Here is a 27457-nt window from a genome sequence, read left to right on the forward strand (position 1 = left end):
AGCGCATTTGGCCTCCACCGCGGCGTTCCGCGTAGACCCAGCGATAAAAGCAACGGAGGAGGGAGGCCAAAGGATGTCTAAGGGCCCTGTCCCAAGCTCCCCGTCCGCCTCGTCCAGCTCCCCGGCAGCAGCGGCAGGCGGGGCGCTCCAGGCGCAGCCCGAGAAGCCTCAGCACTACACGTACGTAAGAAAAAAAAAAAAAAAACACAACTCGAGACGGCTGACGTCAGCGGGAGGCGTGAGTCACGCGCAGTGCCCCGCGCCCAGGCCGGCGGGAACCGGTCAAAGCTGGCTAGTGCAGGGGGGCGGAGCCGGGGCCGCTGGGGCGATGCCTGCGGTATGCTGCCACTTGTGTAGTGTGCACTAGGCTGTAATACACACTGAGGTCATAATTGTGTCTGCACACGTCTGCACTAGTGTCTATAAACCCCATAGAGGTGCGCCTATAACTGTAGTGCTATGTGTCTCCATGGTTACAGACTAAAACTGTACAGTCTGACTACACACTCAGTATATCTGCCATGCTCTGTACCCCCAGGATGTGACAGCTTGGGCTGATGGCTTCCCAGATGGAGACCTAATGCACACCCCAGGTCTGCCATTAGGCCCCTGCCCCTCTTATATTGGCAGACATAATATACTGAAGTATTGCAGTGTATTATATCGGTGTGGGTATATGTATGCATTCACTACTGGGACAAAAATGTAAAAAAAAAAAAACACCCTGAAACTATTTTTTATATCTGAAAATTGGTCTGGCCGTATATATATTGATCTATGTTATAAAACAAACACAATCGGGCAGAAATTAAATGTATGAAGACCGCATTTTGTCAGTCCATCATCCTATATCATACACTGGCAGAGGCTGCACCTGATTTGTGAGAAGCCATAGGCCTATTCATGTATTAGGTGCACCCTCTGCCGGGGCTGCAGTCTGCACCTGCCCATAGCTGACACAGATATTGGGTATAATGAGGGTTTATTAGTCATCTGCCCCTTTCTTGAGCATGTTTTTTCTGATCAGTTTTACTACAGTGCTTATTTATGATGTCGGCGAATCTCCTTGTTACATTTTAGTTAGTTTAGATTCATCTTTCTAAGCCATGTGCCCTTTCCCCCCTTTTTTTGCTAAAAAAAATAATAATTTGCACAATTGCCCCTTTTTCAGTGCATTCTGACCTGACAGGCTCTTTTACACTGCCCATGTACTGCAGCGCATTTGCACATTTTTTTTTTTTTGCCTCTTTTTAAAAAGGCCCAAGTCATAAATACAAAAGTGTCTCCGTTTAGGCCACGCCCTCTTTCTTAACGAAAAGCAAAAGTGGCGAAGTGGCTTCTAGAAATGAAAAAGGCGCAAATGAGGTGCAGCGTAGAATAAGACTAGAAAAAGGCGCAAGTAGCTTAATAAATGTGCCCCAATCAATCTGATGTGGGTGTTGGCCCACTCACATCGTGTCCCCTCACCAGAAGAATAGCAAAGACGAAGTAAAAAGAGACGTTGCAGATGTTTTTTTGATTTGTTTTTTACTCCCTGCCTTCCAAAAGCCACAACTTTTTTTTTTTTTTTTTTTTTTTTTTTCATTCATAGAGCTGTATGAAGGTTTACGTTTTTGTGGGTCAGATTATTTCATAATGGTGCCATTTTTTTCCTATACAATGTACTGAGAAGCTGCGGAATTTAAAAATGGGATTTATTTAAAAAAACCTGCATTTCTGCTACTTCCTTATGGGTTTTGTATTTAAAGTATTCCCTGTGTAGCCAAAATGACAAGTTACCGGGATTCTACAGGTCGTTAAAATTGCGACCATACCAAATTTATACAATTTTTGTTATGATTCAGTTCCTTTAGAAAAATCCAAAACTTTGGAAAATTAAAAAAAAATTAAAAATAAAATTGTGGCTCCATATTCTGGCACCCTTAAGTTGTTTATAATTCCATATATTTCCGTGTAAGGCCTCCTACACGTGACCATACTGTTTTTTAGTGTCCGCAAACACAGATCCGCAATCTGTTAAAAAATAATTGAATAAAAAAAAGTCTTCCTGTCATCCGCCATTACTGAACCGTAAAAAAAAGTCTTGTATGATTCCCCTACATATATTTGTGTGTGGGCAAAAACGGGACATGCTTTGTAATTTGTAGAGACACAGCAACAAGAAATGTGGTTGTGTGTTTGGGCCCATAGAAATGCATTTACAGGAAGGAGGCCCGGCTAGTTCACACATAAAAACCTCCTGGCTTATTTTGGTCCTGAAAAAAAAACCGCTTCCTAATTAGGAAGCGGTTTTTTGACCTTGAGGCATTCTTTTGGAGCTTCTGGAGCAGTTTTTGGTAAAAACTGCTTCAGAAAACACCAGGCAGTTTTCCCCTCCCCTAAAGTGAAAGGACTGTAAAAACGCTAGGCTTTTTTTTTTTTGCAAAAAAATGCTAGGCGTTTTTCGCCTCCCATTCGCTTCTATTGCTTTCCTCAGGCGGGATCCGCCTATAGAAAGGTCATGTCGCTTCTTTTTTCTGCTAGCAGAAAAAAAAAGTTTGCAGTCTCCATAGACCACCATTGTATGGAGGCAGATTTTGAGGTGAAATCCGCTGTCAAAATCTGCCTCATTGCCCCCGTGTGAACTAGCCCTAAGGTGTCTTTTAGAAAGGGACTGTTGTACTTATTTTATTTATACTATTTTGGGGAATGTCTGGTGCTTTGATCACTTTTAATACCCGGTTTACATAGCGTTTGCTCATCTCCGTCCAGGATTCTGCTTAAATTGATGGAGGGAAAAGTCTTGCAAGCAGAACTTTTCTCTCTGGCAGTTTATCTGTTGGGTCCTTATTCGGGTGCAAAGGACGGAAACCTGACACTAGTGTAAAGCTAGCCCCTAACACACTGAACTGATACCTCTGTCATATTTGAGGGTAAATGCCCAAAGAACTCACAGGGGAGACCTGGGGCGATGGTGCCCACTTAGTAATAGTCTGGTGGATATTGGTTGTAGTGTGCTAAAAAAAAAAATGGTACCAGTTAAAACTCTACACATTGTCCAGCAAAAAAAGTCCAGACACAGATCCATCAACAGAAGAAAATGCTTAGAGAAAAGTCCTGCAAGCATCTTTCTGCATCTTTCAGGCAGAAACTTGGTGGATCCCATTATAGTCTTTGGAGTACATAGGTAACCGCTTTTTTTTTTTTAAGTGGGTTAGGCTTCCATTTAAGGGGTCCCAAAATGGACCCCATGAGTGGAAATGCAAACGCAGGTGTGAACCTAACGTAACGCCTCTTGCTCATCACTGAAGTAGATTTACGGTCCACAGTGCATCAGTAGCCATCCACCATCACATACACGTGATTCCCTACACTAGTCTGTTCCACAAATGTAGACAAATAGGACTTGCTTTATAATTTGCAGACCCCTTCTACAATGGAAATGTATATGAATCTGCAATTGTGAATAAAATTACAGTCCTGTTCAATGGGCCTTATGGATCTTAGAATGTGGTGACAAAAAAGCAGTGTATTTATTGTGCAAAAGTAGTAAAACATTCAAGAAACTAATATATTTGGAAGGCCAAAAAGCAATGGTGGAATTTTTTTTATTTTTGCCCCCCCAACACAAAACAAAGTATACCTTTTTTCAATACAAGTATGAATCTTAGAATGGTACCTTAGAAATACAACTTGTACCTCCAAAAAAACAAGCCCTTTTACAATGGGAAAAAATATAAAGCACTGTCTACTATTGATGGCCTAACCTTAGGGTATCTTGGGTACCTCGCAGCTCTGCTTGCCATATAAACTGTAGTGGCGATTGTGGGTACTGCAGCGCTGTACCATAGACAGCTGCCTTGGTACTGGTGATCTGTGGGCGTCCAAGCAAATCTTTGATAATAATATTGAGTAGGCCATCCCTTTAATAAGGTATAGATGTAGGGATGCAGTAAAGCAAAAATGACTGGGTCCTGAAGGCTCACAGGGGTTTTCTGACTGTGCCCCTCATTCAGTAGGCTCTCAGTACCAGACGCCAGTTGTTTTGCTATTTCCTGGAAATTTTGAAGACTGGACCCCGCTATTCACATGTATGTACATTCCAGGGAAGGCCCTTTAATCAATAGATTCTATCACCCCCCCCTTCTTTTTTACCCTTCCATTGCAGATATAGATGATGATCCTACCACATGCAGTAGTTGCATATAATGGGAAGTTCTTCAGCTGTTTTACTTCCTGTTTGTTGTCATTGAATGTAAACATTTTTTGGTTGGATTCACATCTACATCCCCAGAGTCTGCCAAAAATGATGAAGTCCTGCACGGAGGACTTTTATCTCCACTTATATCACTATAAGAACTTCTGCAGGTAACTACTGTTTTGGCGGACAGGCTCTCCATCGTTCTGGTTCCCAGCAGACCAAAGCGAAGGAGAACCCAACGCAGCTCAGTTGGGGGTTTGTTACGTTGCATCAGCCTAGAATTTATTCTGTAAATTTAGGACACCCGCAAAAATCACTTATCTGAAATTTTGGGCTGATATCTTTGACTTGCACTGTTACACGGTAACAAATCAAAGCTTTGCAAGCTGACTATAATGCTTCAGTTTAAGTAAAGCCGAGATCTTATTAGCGCTGAGGAACTGAAACCCCAAATGTATGAAATAATAAGACTGGAAATTCCCCTTCGTTCCATTGTCTCATGACTATGGAGGTGTGTTTTGCAATAGATTATACCGTTGCCTCTTTTCACAGCAGCCTGAAGAAAGACAGTTCCTTGTTCCAGTGCGTGTCGACTCACCTTTCCTTTTATTATCGTACAATAAAAAAAACACTAAAATTTTAGATATATATAAAAACCATATCTGCTTCTATGTCAGATGGAATTCTATTTATTATTAGAGATGAGCGAGTAGTATTCAATTGAGTAGGTATTCGATAGAATATTACGGTATTTGAAATACTCACACTCGTTCGAATGCTATCACTATTCGCAGTAAAGCATTTATTCAGAACCAGCGTTGATTGGCCGAATGCTCTACAGTGTACAGCATTCGGCCAATCAACGCTGGTTCTGCCGGAGGCTTGTCTGTGAGGAGGCAGAGTCTAAGATCGGACCACAGCAGTCTCCATTGTGGTCCGATCTTAGACTCCGCCTCATCACAGACAAGCCTCTGGCAGAACCAGCATTGATTGGCCGAATGCTGTACACTTTATAGCATTCAGCGTATAGCATTCGACCAATCAATGCTGGTTCTGCAGGACGAGTAAGGGCTGGTTAACATTAGTGCTTGCCTCCCGTCCGGAAGGAGTCCGCAGGAGGGTCCGTGTGCTTGCCACGCACTGCCCGCACGAATCATTCAAGCACACGGACCCGTTATAGTCTATGGGGTCCGTGCGCTTTAACTGCACAGCACTCCTCCTAAACACTCTCCTCCTGCTACTCGTGGACTTGGTGACTCTCCATTAGTCGAATAGTGGTTTCCCCTGAAACGAGCATTTTTTTCCCATAGACTATAATGGGGTTCGATATTCGATCGAGTAGTTGAATATTGAGGCTCTACTCGAAACGAATATCGAATCTTGAATATTTCACTACTCACTCATCTCTATTTCTTACCTAATAGATATTATGGTATATTTTAAAGGGTAGGGGGCGGTGCACACTGAATTTTTTAGCGCTGATTTTGACGCTGAATCCGCCTCAAAATCGGCACCAAATAACTCAGCGTGCACTGACCCTACCTGAGTTTTCATCAGAAGATGAAATATGTGTAGGGTCTTGCTGGGTATTCCATTCTCATATATTGCGTCCTATCAGGGTTTTTTTTTTTTTTCTGCAAATGGCCCCATTACATGTACAATACAGAGCAGACTGTCCCTCCACATCCTGTCCATTATTAGTACTACTAGTTTCTTTACATGTATTTCTGCCAGGAGTAGCCATAAAGTAAGGCTGGGTTCACAGCAGCACTTCCCTGAACCCGCTTAAAAAATGCACGGCAAGCAGCACTTTTCTCATCAGATTTTTCAACCTTTTCGGGGAACCGCTTTAAAGTAGATTAGGTTTCTGTTCAGGGGGTCCCCAAGTGGCCCACCCGAGCAAAAACCCGAACACAGGTGTGAACCTAGCGCAAGATGTAAAATAGCAAACAAATAGCTAAGCAATCCTAAGAACACAATATAGGAAATCCAGGATCACTGGACTGTAAGTATGGCACATGAGACACCCGAAAACCTCCCTCACACAGGAAACCTGAGCACGTTTAGTAAAGCTCCTTGCTGTCTGTAACTGACACTACTTAAAGTGGTTTTCCGCGAAAACATTTTTATTTTTATTTTTTTAAAAAGGTCTCTTAGTTCTATCAATGGGTTAATAAGTCCACCCAAATACCTTTAGCAGTGTTTTGAGTGATTTTTGGCTTTCTTTGGGAGTTTTGGTTTTAAAGGTGGAACTTCCCTAGTAACAAGGAGTGAACAGCAAATTTAGAAGAAGGGAGACATCTAGTGGCAGGAACTTGAGAAGGTTTTTGGGCAAAAAACATTTTTCAGTAAAGTGCATTACATTATGGTCCAGAATCACATGCTCTACTAAATGAGACTACCCTGACAGAAAAGTTAGCGACCATTTAAAGAACAATGTGCATCTGCCATACCATTACGGCAGTTGTCTGGTATTTAACCCCTTCCTGACATCCATCATAATAGTACAGTGATTAACAGGTATTTAAAGGGGTATTCCCATAACTCTTGTTCTGCAGCCTGAAGGCTCTGTACTCTTCACTTCCTGGATTTCTCGCACATTGGTGGGCGGGGTTTCACTTGCTCTGTTATCTGCTATGATCCACAGTATGACGCTGATGTGGAAACTGATGTAGCAGAGCTGGATTTGAGTCAGTTTGCATTACATACAGAGGTAACGGACTCCTTATCTCAGCCCTTATCAGCCAAATTCAATTAAACCGTCTGATAAATGGAAAAGCTGAAGATAGACAGCACAGCAATCCCGGAGCTCTCACCTCCCCCTCCCCTATATGAGGAGCTCCGTTGCTTGTCAGCCCCCCCCCCTGAGAGCAGGCAGCTACTTCATTTGACAAATGAGCAGATAATCCCAAGGGCCAGTGTCAACAATGAAGTGAATAAATTAAGATAGCGGCCAAACAAAGCAGTTTTGATAAAGCAATATATTTAGGAAAAGTCTTTTATCCACATAAACTAGCAGTATAGATAGGATCCTTGTTATGGGACAGCCCCTTTAAATATGGTGGCTGCCGGGTCTCTGCTGTATTACACACCAGAGACCTGGCGCTAATGCTGATTAGTGTCTACCAAGGTGAACAAGACATTTGGGTAGGATCGTAGGCACCCAGAATGGAGGTCGGCAATCCATTGCCATGACAGCCTGGAGCCTTTTGAATGCTTCCAGGCTTGCCTGCAATCATTTGTATGACAGGATGCTTTTAGCATTGTAATGCTTTGCATTAAAGGGATTCTATCATTAAAATGAATGGGTTTGAAAGATTCCTGCAGGTTTCCGTCTCCTGCCTCGGTTTTGTGCAGGAAACGGAAACCTGCAGAACGGAGACCGGGCGCAGATGTGAATGAGCCCTGAAATGTAATTTTGGCCTCACAGTGATCGCTGTAAAAAAAACAAAGCCGTTCCATCTCTCTGAATTTTTTTTTCCAGTTTTCCAGTACATTGTACAGAACAATAAATAGTACCATTGTGAAGAACAATTTGTCCCGTGAACATTAAGCCCGCATGTGGCTCTGTGAACGGAAAAATTAAAAAAAAAAGTTATAAGTAGAGATGAGCGAGTACTGTTCGGACGGCCGACGTGAAAGCGGAAGTACCAGGTGCATCCATTCTTTTCTATGGAGCGTGCTGTTCGGATCGGCTGTTCAGATCGGCTGATCCCAACAGTACTCGCTCATCTCTAGTTATAAGGTTTGTAAGTCAAAAATAAAAAAAATTGAAAAGTGCAGAGACCTGGTGGCAATGCCTGCACTTATTGCAAGTGAAAGCTCACTGAGGTGTCATTTTGGGTTGGATCACTGGCCTGAGGAGTGATATTTGGGGCTGGTGATCCATTGCCATTACAGATGGGATTCCACTGAATGCTCACAGGCTTGTCATTATATACCCTCCATTAGCATTGCATTGTATTAGTGATCAAACCCCCTGACGTTCAAAACCCCTAGGGGATACAGAAAAAAAAAAATATATATATATATATATATATATATATATATATATATATTTTTATTTTTTTTTTATTTTTTTTATTACAAATTCAAATCGCCCTCCTTTCCCTAGAACTCCTATAAAAGTATAATACAAACATAGTTATTCTCAAATTCCACCCATTCTGATTTATTTTATTTTTTCCACCTTATACAGATCTGTGAATGGAAAAATAAAAAAAGTTCTGGCTTATGAAAGGCAGAAAGACCAAAAGCAAAAATGAAAATATGTCTGGGCTAGAAGTGGTTAAAAGTGTTGCCCAGTATTCATTTATTGCCAATTTTTTTTTTTTTTTTTGGAAGGCTAGGTGACATAAAATACAAATAGGATCTCTCCCCCCCCCCCCCCTTGCTCCTCTTCCAATGCTTTCTATCAGGTAAGAGTCAGAACACAACACGATGGAACATCCAGTAAGATCTCAGTACAGTACACCAGACACACACACATTGATGCCTTGTGCCCTTCAGGGTCACTGGCAGAGTCACCATCTTTCTTGAACACTAATAACACTTATCTGCCACAAAGTTAACCAGATACAAACTGACTACGTACGTCTGGGCGGCTGGCATCGACATCATGCAACTGCAGAACTTGGGAGTCGGGTGTTACTACAGGCACTCCTCCCTTTGAGAAAGCAGGGGCTCCTTTTTTTTTTTTTTTTTTTTTTTTTTAATTTATTTCTAACAATCTCTGCCTTCCTGATCTCTGTATTCGCAGCACACAATGAGTCACCTACATAAAAATTGCAATGAAGAGGGAAAAGAATTAAAAGAATTTTTAGTGCTATAAAAAGTCCACTCCACAATACATACTTGGGGCCTCATTGTAATACCTGTAATGGGGGCACCTATTTACCTTATGGTATATTTTATGTGGTCAGTGGGTCTCGGCTACCACCTGCAGCTACGCCTTAAAATATACAGCAGGGACAAAGAGGAGAACAACCAGTATATTTCATGTTCACGTCACAAAAGAGTGTGACCTAGAACAAAATCAGGTGTGTCAGCCCCAAAGGGACTTGGCTTTACTAAAAGGAGCGTAAGCAAATGAAAATCTTCACTCTCAGAAGTCAGTCTGTAAAAGTTGGCGAGTATGTTATCAAGTGTTGGCATATCTTGGGTCAAAGAAATCACTTTATGATCTGTTTGGGGTTGAATCTCTGGAACCCTTGCCAGAAAGAATTTAGGGAATTGTAGTGCTGAACCCTTCTCACAGTCTGTTCGTGCACGCCGGTGCTCCTGATCACCCGCTGTATAGCCATTCTCTTTCATATGAATAAAGCTGTGCTGCAATTCCCCCACACTGTGGTTGGTCAGGGTCGCTGCAATGCAGGGAATGACTGAAGGGGGATATAGATCTGAATCTGTGCTGCGGTCCCTTGATTCTCACTAGAGGTCTGACACCCAGCGATTTATAAATTTATGTCACCTCCTAGCAATCTAATATAAAAAAAATATGAAAAAATGTTTATGGCTAAGGCCCCATGGGATGTCTCGCAGCACTTTAAACAGAAAGTTTGCAGAGTTTTCCTTTGTGGATTTTCTGTTACAATTATACCTATGGGGAAGCTGCCAATGTTTCCATAGGTATAATTGACATGCTGCGATTTTTAAACCTGCGCCGGTTTTGGAAATCACGGCATGTCCGCAAAGTGGTTATAACCGCAGAGTGGGCATGGGATTTGCTAGAATACCATCAACTTTGCCTGGACTATGAAACGCCGAGGGCAAATCGTGGCGTTCCCGTCCCGTGGGGCCCTGGCTTTAAGGAGTTTCCCATGAACGTAAACATGCAGAAATTTGTAGGCAGGATAATTTCAGTGTTTGAGTGATAGATTTTCTCTAGCTGTCTTAGTGGCGACAGTCTTCTGCGTTGATTGATTGCCGATGGATACGACCATGAATGCAGGAACTTTCTATGGTCTGGCACTTCCAGCCATGACTTCCTTATTGTGTCCAGGATATCTTCTCATACATGTAGTGTCCCTGCCTGATAACCCGTCCACAATAAGGAAATTATGGCTGGTTTTCTGACCATAGAAAGTTCCTGCATTCATGGTTGTATCCATCGGCAACCGATCAACGCAAAAGACCATCGCCACTCAGATGAACTGAGAAAATATTGAAAAATCAGCAAAATTTTTACTTATATTTTCAAGAATATTTAACTTTCAATTGTCTATAAATAAATATGGTTATAAGGTAACACGTGACAAAGCAAGGTTAAAGATGGGGGAGGTACTGCTGTCAAACAAAGTGTACTAAATATAATCCGCCTGCCACATGTTATGTAAAAGGTCACAAAGTCACATTCAAGGGAGGTATTTTTAGAGATGTAACATTACCCTATAATGTAGCTATCATCTCATAGGACCTCTGGCATGTCATAGTGATGTATATTCACAGCACTGACCTAAAGGGGTCTGTAGGACTGTAAAAAAATTGGGCTAAAGTGAGAAAATTATTTGTAAGGATCTGAGCGCCCAATTCCCCTCTTCCCGACTATATGATATTGATAGTTTTATATGAAGTTATGATAAGAAGAGCTTCATCCAAAATGGTACTAAGAAAAATTGGAGCAGATGCTCATGGGAAGCGGCCCGATCACAAAGCCAAGAAAACGTGAGCTGTAATCTATTCACTATGGCCGCCAACTCCTCTTTACCTTGCACCAATTTTGATAAATTGGCCCCCTGAAACCTTTTACCTAAAGAACAATATGTACATAACCAAGTGCTCACTGCCTACTCTGCTTATGTCCTCAGGTACCTGAAGGAGTTCCGAACTGAGCAGTGCCCGCTCTTTGTACAACACAAGTGCACCCAGCATCGACCCTACACCTGTTTCCATTGGCACTTTGTTAACCAGCGAAGGCGGAGATCTGTGAGACGTCGGGACGGGACATTTAACTACAGCCCTGATATTTACTGCACAAAATATGATGAAACGTCAGGCCTGTGTCCCGAAGGAGATGAGTAAGTTCTTCTTTAGTGCTTGATTTAGCTTGGCATGTGCAAATGAATAGCCATCCATTCACACTATAACTGGACGGAACAGAGCTGCAATAAATATACTACTAGCACAACTTTTCAGGATTGGAAGGAAGACTGGTTCCAGTAGGTTATGGTTTCTAGCCTTGGCACCATTATCACAGGGCCTATGGTCCTTAGGGCTGTCTTGCATACCTGTTATGTACCCTGAACAGTACCTGGGCATATTCCACCATACACCGAGCAGCATAGCATTAAAAGGGTTATCCAGTTCCTAAGATTGATGGCTTCTTCAGTGGGACAGCGCTGCAATACCTTCACTCTCTGCTATAATTTGTATGGTGAGCAGCACGGCTCGAAGTACTGTATGTGAACATTACACAGAGCTGTGTTGTCTAGGTACAGGTGATCTGCAGGGTCCTGAGTGTCGGACCCCACAGATCTAATATTGTTGACCTGTCCTAAACCTAGGCATCAATATTTAGAAACTGGAAAACCCCTTTAAAACCACTCATGGGCAAAGTGAATGACATTGATCTTGTGGCAATGGTCAGTTATGTCAGTCCATTCTTGAAGTTGATGTGTTGGCAACAGGAAAAATGAGCAAGCGGAAGGATATGAGCAATTTTTAGCGGGGCCATATTGTGATAGCTAGAGGACTGGGTCAGTGCATCTTCAAAATGGCAGGTCTTGTAGCATGTTAAGCTGTGGTTAGTACCCACCAAAAGTGAGCCAGGGACATGATCATGGGAAGCAAAGGCAGATATAAATATATATTAATGGAAAGGTTCTTTGTGTGTGCGATTTTATTTTTATTTCTTGGGTTGTTTTTTTTTTCCATTTTGAACATTTAATTTTGGTTCTAGTTTCTTAGTACATTTCTAGGAACTTCTGTATTTCAGATCTCTAATTTCATTTCAATCCTTTATATGTGCCCAGTTGCCCATTCCTTCATAGAACAACAGGGGACACAGAAAGAAGATATCACCTGCGATATTACAAAACGGGCATCTGCATCCATGAGACAGACTCCAAGGGACATTGCACCAAGAATGGTCAGCACTGCGCCTTTGCTCACGGCCCCCATGATCTTCGCTCCCCAGTTTATGACATTAGGTAGCAGTCACTTACAATCCGTTCACTTATTGGCTTCACCTGTATCAGATGCTATTATGTACCGGACAGCGCTGTATTTCTGATCATGTTCTTCTTTTTGGCAGAGAGCTTCAAGCTATGGAGGCCTTGCAGAATGGACAGCCAACCCTGGATGGAAGCCTAGAAGGACAAACTGCAGTGGCTGCAAGTCATGCCATGATCGAGAAGATTTTGGGAGAGGAACCACGCTGGCAGGGTAAGAGCTTTAGTACAATATGTACATTTTTTTCTGTGCTTTTTAGTTGTTCTTATTGATGACTTGATCCATTGCCATATATTCCCAACTGCTAAGATGTTGAAGAAACCAAGGATAATTGGACATCACAACACACAGAATCTATTCCCCATCATGTAAATTCTGTAATTCCTATCCTATGGTATGTGTTCCTCAGCTGCCTATTGATATCTCTCCAGATTAGTCACTTTGCGTTTAACATGTAATAATTAAAACCATGGACAGCACTTGTCTACCTTGTAAATGTCACTTTATAGATATATTTAGTAATTCTCATGCCCTTTACCATGTTTACTTGTCTGCAGACACTACCTATGTGCTTGGGCACTACAAAACAGAACAGTGCAAAAAGCCTCCCCGACTCTGCCGTCAAGGATATGCGTGCCCCTATTATCACAACAGTAAGGACCGTAGGAGGAGTCCACGCCAAAATAAATACAGGTATGTCTAAGGGACTAAAGTATGTGCTAGGACTGGACAACTAATCAATATCGACAGCTCAAATAATCAATGTGAACTTACATCAATTATTTCAGTGATTTTTATTTATTTATTTATTTATTTATTTATTTTTCCCCCTCCTGCCTTCCATACCATCCCATTTCATTCTGTTATTGACTAAAGGATATGTCGCTAACTGTGCACTTTCCAACCAAAATTACTGATATGTAAATAACCGAAACCAATATTCAATGACATATAAATAGAGGAGTGGTATTTCAAAAGTGGAGTGTCCTAATATAATCATTTATTAATCATAATTGAATTTAAGCATCCAATTAATCATGATTTTAATTCAGGGCATAATCACCCAGCCCCGGTATGTGCAATGATTTGGGGTCTTAAATGCATTATTGTAAGATCTAATCTCACCCTAATCTCATAGATTGTAAGCTCTTGCGAGCAGGGCCCTCAGTCCCATTGTGTGAAATGACTTTCTTTTTTATGTATCTGTATTTGAACCCTACAAATTGTTCAGCGCTGCGGAATATGTTGGCGCTATATAAATCAAATTTATTCTTCTTATTATTATTATCATTATTATTATTATGATCTTGTAACATGCTAAGTATGAGGGTGAGGGGATATTTGCTTCAGCCCTGATCATAGCCACATCTTTGTACTGGTATATATCAAACTATGTCTCTCAGATGATTTGCCCTTCCAACATGTCTGCATCTATCTTCCTTGAGGAGAAAATGTTGATTATTATTATTATTAATGTTGATTATTATTATTATTATTATTATTATTATTATTTATTATTGCTACTAATCAGTTTGGTAGTGGTGGTCCCACTGACAACTGCTCAGAGTCTCGCTTGCAGCTTCTGCCTAAACCCCCAATGTTGCTATCCTCATCGATTTCGCTTACACTACTGTCCTTATTGCAATATCTGGATCTATGATGGCCTTAGTGCAGTGGAGCTTTGTGTGTTTGACAGCACCAGCTTTTCCATCGGGATGCAGGGGGAGGTATTAGGCAGGGCCTGCAAGTGGTACCTGTAGCACTTGTCAGGAATGGGACCATCCTTTTGGCACGTCCAGCCTAATTTTGCATAATGCTTAAAAGTTGATTTGGATGGCGATACTGTGAATATCATTCTTTATTGTGACTTTTTGTTGTAGGTCTTCCCCTTGTCCAAGTGTGAAACATGGAGATGAATGGGGAGACCCCAGTAAGTGCGAAAGTGGGGACTCCTGTCAATATTGCCACACAAGAACAGAGCAGCAATTTCATCCAGAGGTAATAGACATTGATGCTTTGGCTATTTTGTCGAGCTGATTCTAGATAGCGTGGTTGGTAATCTCCTACCATCCTTTACAGATCTACAAGTCAACCAAATGCAATGACATGCAGCAGTCTGGAAGCTGTCCACGTGGGCCATTCTGTGCCTTTGCACACGTTGAACGTATGTTGTTCTATCTATAGTCTGTACACTGTGGTACAAGTAGGAATTTGTAGGTAATATTTAACATTTGTTGCTGCCATCTAATAATGTGCCAATCTTCTTCCAGAATCTCTTCTTTGTGACGATCTTCAGTCTACTTCATCTGTGTCAAGCCCCACACAACCCGGACCTATCATGTATATGCCATCTGCAGCAGGAGACTCTGTCCCTGTCAGCCCGTCTAGTCCACATGCACCAGACTTTAGCAGTGTAAGTCTTTTTCACTCGGCGTGCCGTTTTGTGTGCAGAGCACAGCGTCGCCCAGACAGCTATTTTAACTAAACCTGTCCCGTTCTGGATTTTATGTGTTTGTCTATAGTTTCTTTCTGAACGATGCATGCTAGTCGCTTTACATTCTATAGTGCTGAGACTAAAGGTCCTTATTGTGCTCACTTTTATAGGTATGGGGCAAAATGAGCCACCTCCCTACTAGTCCGACGTCAACAAATGTAAGTACTTTTTACAGAATTGGGTCATGTAACATACCAGGTCTCGGGTTATTTTATTCGGGGTCCTCTGCATGACATTTGCTACTGTATTGTATAGGATGTTGGACTTCAGGGTCAGACTACAGAGTTTTCTTTGTAGTCTGTTACTATGGATGCACATAGTTCTTCTTTAGGAGCTACAGACACAGAACTGCAGTAAATTTTACATAAGACTATTTGTTTAATTTTTATTTCCTTTTTAGATGCAATGGAGCTTTGGGTATAACTATGGATCTAACATTTAAGTCGATAGTTACTTGTTTTAAATGAGAAATAAAAAATATGCATTGTATAGAAATGTTCTGTGTTAATACAAGCTTTGTCTGTTTCTTCCTTAGATGCTATGTGCCAGTTTAGGAAGTCCTACAAACCCATGCGGATCTCCTCCTGGATCCCTTGGGAAACCCCACAGTTTAGATAACCTTGGTTTTCATAGTGAACTACCAGGTAGCTATAAAAAAGCTCCTGGGTGTGAGCGAGAAGACTCCGTAGGAACAGATTATCTTAAAAGCTTTAAAAGCCAGGTTGGTAGTCCGGTCATTTTTAGCTTCACTATGGTGTGTCTTCTGTGTGCAGGCTGCTGCTTTGTGTGCACTGGCTGAGTGATGTGTGCTTTTATGTACATGGCTGTTTTCAGAACAGAGTGGATCAACAGCTATGAATAGGGGCGCTCACGGCTTACAGTATCCCTCTATCTGTTGTTTTCTAAAGGCAAAGTTAAAACCGCACTCAATGGAGCACAGAAGCCAAGAACAACCTCTTTTACAGTCAAAACAGGTGAGGCAGACATAGATATACCTATTGTTGTGTTTCTATTACCATATGTTCAAGTAATATCTTACTATTGACGGTTTTCACTTGCACTGAGGGTCCTATGTTCATATGGAAGGCTCAAGAACAGAGTCTGAACAATATGCAAGTGTCTGTCATTTGTGTAATACAGGAGTCACAGCCCCTGAAGACGCCCCACAGCTATATTTCAGATGTCAATGGTTTTAGGGACTAAATAAAAGTTCTGTTTTAGTTGTACTAGAATTTAGTAATATGGGTAAATAATTTGCTTAGGCAAACGGGTTGAAGCTTTGGGACATTACCCTCCATCTTTATGATGTAAGGGTTTAGTAGCAGGAGACTGCATAGGGGATAGCTCTAAATCCTTTGACTTGGATCATGTGGTAAGGTGAACTTTTTGAGATCTGTTCACATGGTGCATTGCAGTATGGTGGCTGCCATTGCTGTGCCTTTGGGGTGGTTTGGCCCAGAACAGGAGGGTGTAAGGGCAGAAGGGTGCTGTGCGGGTGCTGGATCCCTCCCCCTGTTGGGGGCTGCAGTCGAGACAGTCGCCATTCAGCACTGCACCCACTATATAGGGGTTGCTGTGAAATGGCTAACTGTTATATAACACCTTGATTAAAATGAATATTAAGAACCTTATGTTCATTTTTGTAGATTTCGCTGAGAAGCTCAAGTCAGTGTATAATACTGCGATGTGCGGCCCATGTCTGTTTTTCGAAAATGTTCATAAAAAGTATTCATCCTGTACAGTAAACATATAGCAGAAAAGTAAATCATGTACATTATCACAATTTGCTGATTTTTGGTCACCCTCCTTCCCCACACCACAAACAATTTTAATAAAAAGTGGTCAAAGTTTCTCCTTATTCGGAGGATGCAAGCCCTGGTTGTGGAGGATTCCCCCAACCCCTCCAGGTTTGAGCGCCTCTGGTGGTCTTGGGTGCTGTTCCAGGAGTCTTCCGACTTCTCTGCTTCCTTCTCCTAATCTATGGCGCAAAGGCCCCTAGTCTCTCCCTCTTTTCTCCCCACCCCTTCCTTTTGGCCTTTCCTCATTGTCTCTTGTCCTGTCTCTTCTTTTATGTTTGCTCCTATTGTTTGGTCTTCGTGTTTGTCATCTGCATTTCTGTCTGTTATCCCCTTTCCTCCCCTTCCATAACAGTAGCTTGGGGTCGGCTTTCCCCGACCTAGTTTTCTTTTCACTTTGCCTAGACGATGTGCATATGCTGTATTGCTATACCGGCTAGGGGTTTTCCCCTTGACAGTCTCCATTGTTTGTGGCCGTGGGCCTTGTTCATTGATTCTTTTGCTTATTTATATTTCACGTTCTTGAAAAACCTTTAATAAAAACTGATTATACATAAAAAGTGGTCAAAAAGTCAGATGTACCTTTATAAAATACCACTAAATACGGCAACTCTAAAGACGCCAGCTCTTTCGATGGAAGTTTTAGAAAGTTATCGGTGTCAGAGTATGGTGATGTAAAGTAAGTTTTAGTTTGTCGTTTTTTTGCCATTCCACCCCACAAATATTTTTTTTTATCATGTAATACACGGCATGGACAATTTGGTGCAATTAAAAAAAACAAAAAACCGTAAAAAAAATAAGCCCTCTTATGGCTATGTTCACCAAAAAAGTTATTGATCTTGGAAGGCTCAGAAGAAAAAAATGAAATTGAATAATGGAAAATAGTTGTGTTCTTAAGAAGTTGACTCCTTGGAGCTTCCAATAAGAATGTGCTTTGCTAAAGTATCAGCCAAGACAATAGTTAAGAAATTACTTTACCTTCTACTTGAGTAGTTCACCTCAGCAATGGTTGAGATGTGTGCCACCACTCCATTCCTTGGCTTTGGAGTCGATGGAAGCAGCCATGTTATGACCATCAGTTCCATACACGACCACCAATCCACTGAAACTCCTACTCACTAGAGTCGTGCAGTGGGGGCAACAGAGGGTCACAGTGATATGAGTGACCTATGTGACTTTAGCCAAGTTGATGAATTTCTTAATTAATCTTGAAGCAAAAATGACCAACATAATTTGTCTATGGATTTTAACCCTTTGATGTTTGAGCCTTTTCTTTGTTCTCTCTCTAGGATGCCCTAGGAATCCTGCCCATGGGAAGCCCATTAACCTCAAGCATTTCCTCTAGCATCACTTCTAGCCTGGCTGCTACACCTCCCAGTCCAGCAGCTATAGGTGGTACCCCCGGTATGAATGCCAATGCCCTTCCCTTCTACCCAACCAGCGACACTGTAGAATCGGTCATAGGTGAGCATTGATTTGCCTTTGCTGCATCTCATGTGAAGAATGTTGAAAATGTTTGCATTTCTATACCAAAAAGCTGTCTGCCAGTCTGTGAATATAGCCTGATGTTGTATGTAGCCTTCCATGCAGGGAAATATGGCCCACACCACTGGACAAAGCAAAGTTGTATTACTATTGTTCACCACTATTTGTCTCCATAGAAAGGCCATGTCCTCTTTTTACTGACAAAAATGAAAATAATATCATTACATGTGTCAGTGAAAATGGAGGTGGATCTTCATAAAGATGAGGATTGCTATGAGTGGCATCCTTACACTGATAAAAGTTTGGCTGCCTGCCATCACCACTAGGTGGCGCTCACTACACATAAATTTATAAAGCACCAACTGAATTGATTTGAAAGTATTTGTCTACCTTTATACATAATTGTACATGTAGCATCAGAAGACTAAAATATTTGTCTGGCTTTGTATATACATTGAATTATTTTTACAAGTTCACACGTGAAAAAAGCCTAGCTGATTTTGTCACAGATTTTTCAGCGTTGCTTTTTTTGGACACTGTTTTTTGCATTGGACGCTGTTTTTGACACTTTTTCAGTCACTGTTTTTTTGAAGCTTTTTTTTTTTTTTTTTTTTTTTTTTTTTTTTTTTGCATTACAAAAAAGTACATGATAAAAAAACCGCTAGCGGTTTCAGTAGCTGTTTTTGCCAAAACAGCTGCAAAAATAAGCGACCAAAAACCGCTAGCGGTTTTTTCAGTGCCCCATAGACTCCTATTCATTTTTTCAGGCGTTAAATGCTGAAGAAAGGTCATGTCGCTTCTTTTTCTGCTAGCAAAAAAAAGCTAGCAATAAAAAAAGCTAGCAGAAAAAAAAAAGCTAGCAATTCACATAGGGCTACATTTTATGGAGGCTGATTTGGCCGCGAAATCAGCTGTCAAAATCAGCGTCCATGTCCCCGTGTGAACTAGCAGGCTATTCCGACATGTTGGGGAGAAAAAAAATGAGGTTAAAAGATAGGATCCCTTTAAGCATTTTATTTTATATTGGTTTTCTGGCCCCAAATAGTCTTCCTTCAGACAGATCTTAAGCATGTGATCTGTGGGGGTCACACTAAGCTGCGAAGAACGCATCACAGGGCTATGGACGAGTACTGTCAGTACTGTTACCTCACAGCCCAGCTAGATGCCCTTCTGACAGTGGGCAGACATCGGTAACAGCACAGATATCTCCAGCTTGGGGGCACATAATAGGATGGCCGACTGTGCACTGAATTCAGCGCACTGTCCGCTTTCAAGCGGTATATAAAAGCACGTGTGTCCAAGGACATGAAATGTCCTCTTTAAATGCATTTTCTCTTTTTACGTATATTTGTATAACATTTTCTATTTCCATTTTGCTGCTTCTCAGAATCTGCTCTAGATGACCTGGACCTAAATGACTTTGGGGTCGCTGCATTAGAGAAATCCTTTGATAATAGCACGGTCGCGGCTACTGGAGGAATCATGATAGGTAATGAATGTATTAGAGCCGCTCATGTTCTGCTCTCTTGTATAAAGACATGAATCTAATTCTCCTCCTTCTCTTTGTGCAGGTGGAAGTCTAATGCAGAGCTCAGCTCCTGTAAATATCCCTGGCTCCTTAGGTAGCTCCGCATCCTTTCACTCCACCTCGCCATCGCCCCCTGTCAGCATTTCTTCACATTTCCTTCATCAAACAACTGGGCCTCACAGCCAATCAGAAAATACCTTTCTTAGTACGTCAGCTTCGCATGGTTCATTGGGTGAGTGCCTTATGTTTTTGCATTATTAAAATGACTGCCTTCTAGTAGCATCACTGCAGGCAGAAAGAGCGCGCGCTAGCTAAGGATATGTTCACACCATTTTTTTAATTATAGATTTTATTGCATTTTGAGCAATGAAAACCTTGTCAAAAAGTACTAACCCTTTTAGGACATTTTACGTAGTTGTTTTTTTTTGTTTGTTCTTGTTTTTTTATTTTATGGGTTTTTTTGTATTTGAAAATAACATGGCATTTTTTCCAGCAGGTTACAATTGCCGTGATCTCATATTTATATTTGGTTTTATTGCTTTTTACCACTTTTATGGAATGAAACACCATTTTGTGAATTAAAAAAAAAAAAAAATCTCAGGGGTTAATCTGTTTAATCTGAGTACTTCCCCCAACTCCTGCGGCTAGTCCTAGGTCCTCTCTGTATTATACAGCTGGAACCTGGAAGCGATTTAGCAGGCACCGGCTGGGCTCTCACCTGCGCCCGCTCTCTGTTTGTGGTTTCTGTTCCCGAATTCACTTAAAAATAATGTGGAGAAAAATGTCCTGCAAGCAGACCTTTTCTCTCTGCATTTTTCTGCCTTCAGGCGGAAAACAGGCAGACTCCATTATAGTCTATGGGGTCTACGGGTAACCGCTGTTTTATTTAAGTGGATTAGGTTCCCCAAGTGGATCCAACAAATGGAAACCTGAATGCAAGTGTGAACCTAGCGACAGCTCCTGTTCCTGCTACATCGATGGAGGGTTGGGGAGGCAGAGGGTCTTCCAGTTAGTTTTATCATGCCAGTGATTCATCTGAATGACAATCTTTTGTTCTTGGTATTCTGTTAATAACTATGGCTTGTCCATCTTACTGTCTATACAGGCCTGAATGGGATGAATAATAGCATATGGGAACACTTTGTATCTGGCAGCTATTCCCCAGGAACATCCCCAGCATTTCCATCAGGTCCAGGAGGAGCTGAATTAGTAAGACTTAGACAGGAACTGGAGGAGGCCAGTAATACCATCAAGCAATGGGAAGACTCTTGGAAGCAAGCGAAACAGGTACACTATGGGTCAAGTTACCATCAGGGCTATGGAGTTGGCCAAACCACTGACTCAGACTCCTTCATATATATATACTAGCATGTGCCCGCAACTTCGTCTGCAGGTTGATGTTGGCGCTGAGCCGCTTATATTTAGCCAATTGTTGTGGATGATCCGCCTGCTCCCGCGTCTCGACTCTGTTACATCGCTGCATATGCGCAGCATACTCAGTTGTATGTACATTTCTGCATATGGAGAGTCTACTCAGCTGTGCTACAGCGCTGCCTAAGCTCTGCTACATCTGGCCATTTGGATTACAGGGGTGTTCTTATGTCAGTGTCTGAGCAGCTTCTGTGTTGGAATCGGCTGAACGGATGTTGCAGAAATTTGCCACAGTTTGATCAGCCTGCTCCCGCGTCTCGGCTCTGCTACATCGATGCATATGCATAGGATACCTATCTTTATGTACATGTTTGCATATGGAGAGCCTACAGAGGTGTGCTACAACACTGCCTAAACTCTGCTACATCAGGCAATTGTGGTTATATGGGTTTTGTTATGTGACTGTGTGAGAAGCTTCTGTGTTACAAAGGGCTGAACGGATGTTGCTGAAATGTGCCAAAGTTCTCCCCCCTCCCCCATCAGAGGCAGAACAACACATTCCCTGTAGTACTCATTGAAACTCTACACCCGATATAGTCCTTTCCTTCACACAGCCTGCATGTACTGTAGTCTCCTGATCTTCTATGAGACTCCATTTTCTTCAGCTTTCACACTGTCCAGCTTCATTCTATATAGCTCTGCCCACAAAATAGTGTGTAGCTTCGTCCACTGCCTAGCATGATCCTACCTGAGAATGGCTCAAGGACCTGTGATGACGTCATCACAGGACCTTTAGAGTAGTGTGAACCTAAATTCCTTCACTACAGTCATGTAGTGACGTCATTTACCGGGATAAAAAGTAGCCTATGTTTTAATCGGGGTTCCTATCTATGTATGTGGCAAATTTCATGCAAATCCGTTAAGCGGTTTTTGCGTAATTGAGGAACAAACATCCAAACACACAAACTTTTAGGATAGGATTAGTGTCTGTCTCACATAAAAGTGAATAGAAAGTGGAATTCACTACTGTAGGGCTGCCACAACTGTAATCTCTAGCAGTGCCCATAGAAGTGAATGGAGCGCTGGTCACACAATTGCACAAGTGCTTCATTCACAAGGAGGCTTTAGATAAGATAATCCTTTTAATAGTCCCACAGTGGGGAAATTTCAGTATGTTACAGCAGCATAGTAATACAGGTACAGGATAATACACAGTGATATATTACAGACGTAGACACACATATGCTGAGAAGAGAAGAAATACTAGGAGTCCATAGCAGCAAAGTAAGAGATGAAAGAAGGAAGACTTCAGAGTCACCTAGTTCTCTGTGTGGAGTGATCTTCGCTTGGTCTGATGTAGATTATACAGCCTGACCGCGGTTGTGAGGAAGGACCTACGATAGCGCTGCTTCTCACACTAGGCGTGGAGCAGTCAGTCACTTACAGTGCTGCCAAGTGCCATCAAGGTCTTCTGCCGTCCTGGAGGTCAGGCATTTATTCCATGTTCTGTGAATAGGTGAGAGATGTCCATTACTGAACCCCCCCTGTTATTGTAGCATGTCTCTCATTCACTGTATTGAGAGCTACCACAATACATGGTTAGCAATAGTATCTGTGATCCTCAATCGTGGTTTATGGAAACATGTCTAAGCTAAATTGTTCTCTTCCATTTTCTCACCAGGCCTGCGATGCCTGGAAGAAAGAAGCTGAGGAGGCCAATGAGAGAGCCACGGCCGCCAGTATGGAATGTGAATTAGCTCGGGAGCAGAGAGATGCTCTGGAACAACAACTGAAGAAACTACAAGAAGAGCTGGAGAGAATTCCTGGAGCATCGGACTCCAAACTACATGGCTCCATTAATGAACTTGAGGGTCTCCCTCTCTCCACCCTGTTTAGCATTCAGAAGCAGCTTCATGCCAACCTTGAAAGGGTTGACAAGGTTAGCCTGAGAGATGGGGTAACGAAAGCTACACTATGATCACAAGTGTTTGTTGTCACATTATGCTTGACTTCCTTTAGTTTTTTTTTTATCTTTTTGTACTCCAGTTTAGCACTTTTTATTCCAAATTATCAAAGTGGCCAGTCTGGTCTTAAAGAGTTTGTCAGAGAGTTAAAAGAACAAACAAAACAGAACTGTAAAGAGGTAGCGAACCCACACAGGTCTTTTTTTTTTTTAGAAGCTTTCAGTGATGACTTGCCATACTGGCAGTGGGATAACTTGAGGAGGTGCAAAGTGTGGAGTCGCAGGGGGCACCATAAGCACTGGCTTTAACTATAGAGGTCACAGCTGCCAGAAGGCCGATAAGCCAGGGGGGCCCCCGTAGGTCACTATCATTAAACTTTTTTTGCTCTACTTTCTGATTTCCTTTTATGGCTGCCAGTCCATGCATGGTAAATTTATCGTCTTCTCCCCCACCCTCTGGTACATTGGATTGAGACAGTTGAAGATCATTTATGACACACTGCCTTCCACTGTCAGAAAGGAGAAATTACCGTTTTAATGGCAAGAATACCAGTTGGTCAACATACTCCGGTTGGTAGGCTGTAGCACAAAATGACACACTATTTTACTGTGTGGGGGGGTAGGAGTGAGAGAGGATGGGAATTATTGGAAGCTTCTGTGTACAGACATGTTTTAACAAGTCTTCATGGTGGTCTGGGCCCAGAGAAAGAAAGGGAAATGTAAATGCTGCTAAACTGTACAGATGGTAACAGCTGACGGTCATGACAAGTTGTGCGGGGGGACAAGATTACTAAGGTCGGTTACATCAGCGTGTCTTCTGACACGCCATCTGCTTAGTAATGGAGGTAAAGGGTATTGCAGGTTTGTCTACTCACTAACAAAGGGCAATGTTCACCCCATTCACTAGAATGGGACAAAGCTGCAATACTCTGCATTGCCACAACTACCCTGTTTCCCCGAAAATAAGTCCTCCCCCAAAAGTAAGACATAGCAGAGGTTTTGTTGAATTGCCTAATATAAGGCACCCCCCGAAAGTAAGACATCCCCCAATAATACGGTAATCTTTCTGCGCAAAGATTGTATGAAGAAAAACATTGCAGCCAGCTGAACACTGTGCACAATGTTCTGTGTCCACAGATATGCCGGCTGCCGACACCGCTGCAATACGTTGTATCTACTGTTAGAGCACCGCACACAGCGTTCAGCCGGCTGCAATGTTTTTCTTTCTGCAATCTTTGCGCAATCTTAGCACATAAGACATCCCCTGAAAATATGACATAGCATGTCTTTAGGACCAAAATTTAATATAAGACACGGTCTTATTTTCGGGGAAACAGGGTAAGAAGATGAACCACATAAATGATGCAGAGGCCGCATCATGGATTACCTTCAGATAGCAGGTTGTCGGGGACCCCCGCACACTGTATAGCCTAATGATGGGTCATCAATCTCGTGATCTCAGAGAACCTCTTTACCTGCTGCTGTGTACAAGGTCACATTGTATATTTGTATATGTCATGAGCTGTGGGTATAAAGCCAAACTCTCTGTTATATTGCAGGCAGTTTTTCAGCTCCAGACAATGAAATGTCGCAAGTGTCAGGACCAGAACAGAGCAATGTTACAGTGCCAACATGGCGTGCTATGCGAAGTATGTGCAGCGGAGGAAGGAGAGTGCCCTAGCTGTCAGCTTACTATACCACCGGTTCTGCAGCCATGACCCTTGTAAGCCTGGACCCAGGCTTCTCTGAACTCATCTGTTGTTTTTTTTTTTATATACTTCTATAAATATATATAAATATATTCATACAATGGAGTCTAGCAAAGCTGAGCACTTTTAAACAAAAGTTTTTCATTCCTTTGGATTTTGCCACAAAGCCTCTGAGTTTTTTCCTCTCTGCGTTAAATCATTTCAGAATCCTCCATGTTGGGGGTGACTGTCCAGGCAAAGATTGGCAGCTTATATGCAAAAAAAAAAAAAATTATGCTACATTGATCTATATTAATGGGACCAATATTTTCCCCCTCTACAAACCACATACTGAGAAGCTCTCCAGACATCTTACAAGGCCTTCAGCGGAGCTGGATGACATTGTGGAGAACTTCATTGGGCTTCCCTGTGGCAAGAGACCAGATTGGTCATGGATTCAGACATCTTACATTAGCAGGAATTTCTGCCTTTTTCCTCCCTCACTAGTATTTTATAGGACTACAGACACCCTAGAAGTGTTGGGTTTATGGTCAGTGTCATTTTTTCCAAGATTGACAGTTTCTGTGAAGTCAAGCAGATCTGTATCCGTATAAGTGATTGTTTCAGTATTGTGTGTCCCAAGAGGATTTTTACTTTTTTTTTTTTTTTTTTTTTTAGACTCTAAAGCTTAATCTCATACAATAAGAAGCATAAAGACAGCCATGATGATGTATGTTATAGAATTACCTTCTCGTAAAGGGGTGTCTGCTTGTCGGCTCAGTACAACGTCCTTCTACTGGGCATCCCAGTGATCATCTTTAATCCATAATGAATCGGGCATCAAATGTCCATTTTCCCTGCAGCACCACCACAGGGGAAATGGAAGTATTACACTGTTTCTATCTAAAGGAATGGGCTGTGTAATGCATGGATATGGCAAGTCCTCCAGAGTGAGAGGTGCTCGGTGTAGCGGTTCTGGATTACAGATGAGGGTCTTACATCAGATTACCCAAAAAGGGTTTTAGAAATTGGGTCTAGACCCCTTTAAAGAGTTTTTCCCATAAACGGCACTTACCCCTTATACAATGGATAAATGTCTACTTGCTTATTACCCCCCTTCCCCCTTGTTCTCACTTAGTCCCCTGTGTGAATAGAATGGCAATGTACACGTGTGACCGCTGCTGTATTCATTCCTATAGGACTGACACAGAGCTGTACTTTGCAATCTGGCAGTTCTGAAAACATGAATGGGTTGGACATGCGCACTACGACTTCATTCACACAGTGGCACCAAAGACTCCCATTATTATGAATTTGCACTAGGGACCCCCAGCAATTATGAGAACAAGGGTCCCTGGTCCCCTATGTGTATTAAGTGCCACTCCTCCATTCACATGTATGAGAATGACTATCAGTCCCATTGGTGGCTGGGCATGTGCATTACTGCACACAAAGGGCTTGGGGACCCCATTTTTGTATTCCCTTGCAATTGTATCCCTTATCCTATGGACGGTGGTGTTCATGGGGAAAACCCTTTAACCAGCCTAAAAATGAATTACGTATGACTGGTCTTACCAAAATAACTAACTAAAGTATTGTAGCCTCTTTAGTGAGGCCTATGTATTAACTAAGGATTCTGGGAAACAATACATGTATATTTGTAGCTATTTATAATGGGGGCTTTGTACATGTAAGTATACAGAAAATAGATCATTGTAGTCCCAGTAGTCATAGGAAATACCTTTCCACGAGAACCATGATACCCAAACCTCTCGACAAATTCGCTTTTTTATTTTTTTTGTTTTGTTTTTTCCTCTTTACTTTGCATATGTTAGATACTAGTGAGAGAGTCAACCACACGGAGATGTTAGTAGTCCCTAGGGGGCGGTATGCATGACTGGAAGCCGTAAGAGTGCATGGAAGACATTTGCTTGTGTATTTATATATGTTTGAGGCAAAATAAGGCCTTCCCCCTTTCATTCTAGTTTAGGGGATTGTCTTTCAAACCACAAATCCAGGACTATAAAATGTGACATTTGTTACCGTGTCCGCCATGTTGGGGGACATAGGTCGCTAATAATCATTAGACTACAGAGTACTGAGCAGTGGACTTTTTGTGGAAATTCTTCTATAATGTCTCATCGCGCAAAGGTTGATTTGTCAGAAGTTATTGTAAGTTGCCAACTATGATCCTATTGAGAAGTTCCCGTCTAGTTTTCTTTGTATTGTTCTTTGATACTACCGTACATTCCATCACCCCAAAGACCCTTTCTAGCAATGTTCCCAGTTGTTTTGGCCAACAATGGTGAATTTAAGGCCTCCCTTTCTCCTAGAACTTTTTTTTATTTTGTACGCTGAGATTGCTTGTCCGGCATGATCAGAAAAGGTTTGTATCAAAATCTAAACATGTGAATTTTCCTTTTTTTATAAATGAAATAAATCTATGTGAAAAATCTTTTTCTTGATTAGTAAAAAATAAAAACATTTCTTCTGAATAAGGATCGCTTCTTTTTACGGTTTAGACAGTTCACTTACATTATGAAAATGATCATGGAGGCAGATCAGATTGTTCCATGGTATTATCATTCGTATGACCAATCCCACCAACCAAAATGGCTCATTTGGGGCACAGTTTGGGGGGAAAAAAATTGGCGGTACACAAAAATTGCATTTTTATTTGGCATTTCTTAAAGGGGCTCTATCGTTGGGAAAAGTCATTTTTAACTAAACATATACTTGCATAGCCTTTAGAAAGGCTATTCCACACATAGCTCTTGTATGTT

At 41.8% G+C, this 27457-nt stretch overlaps 1 protein-coding gene across 1 annotated transcript; it reads left to right on the forward strand.

Moving 5' to 3' along the window:
- Positions 1-27087, forward strand: UNK (unk zinc finger). The gene is made up of 17 exons (XM_075277275.1): positions 1-180; positions 10987-11196; positions 12151-12327; positions 12432-12562; positions 12907-13042; positions 14230-14347; positions 14429-14513; positions 14620-14762; positions 14954-15001; positions 15379-15564; positions 15752-15817; positions 17929-18103; positions 19512-19613; positions 19696-19884; positions 20758-20939; positions 22705-22962; positions 24546-27087. Exons 1-17 carry the CDS (start codon positions 74-76, stop codon positions 24702-24704), a joined length of 2472 nt encoding a protein of 823 aa, XP_075133376.1. The 5' UTR covers positions 1-73; the 3' UTR covers positions 24705-27087.
- Positions 27088-27457: the final 370 nt, after the last annotated feature.

Source organism: Leptodactylus fuscus, chromosome 6 (assembly GCF_031893055.1).
Source record: "Leptodactylus fuscus isolate aLepFus1 chromosome 6, aLepFus1.hap2, whole genome shotgun sequence".
NCBI lineage: Eukaryota > Metazoa > Chordata > Amphibia > Anura > Leptodactylidae > Leptodactylus > Leptodactylus fuscus.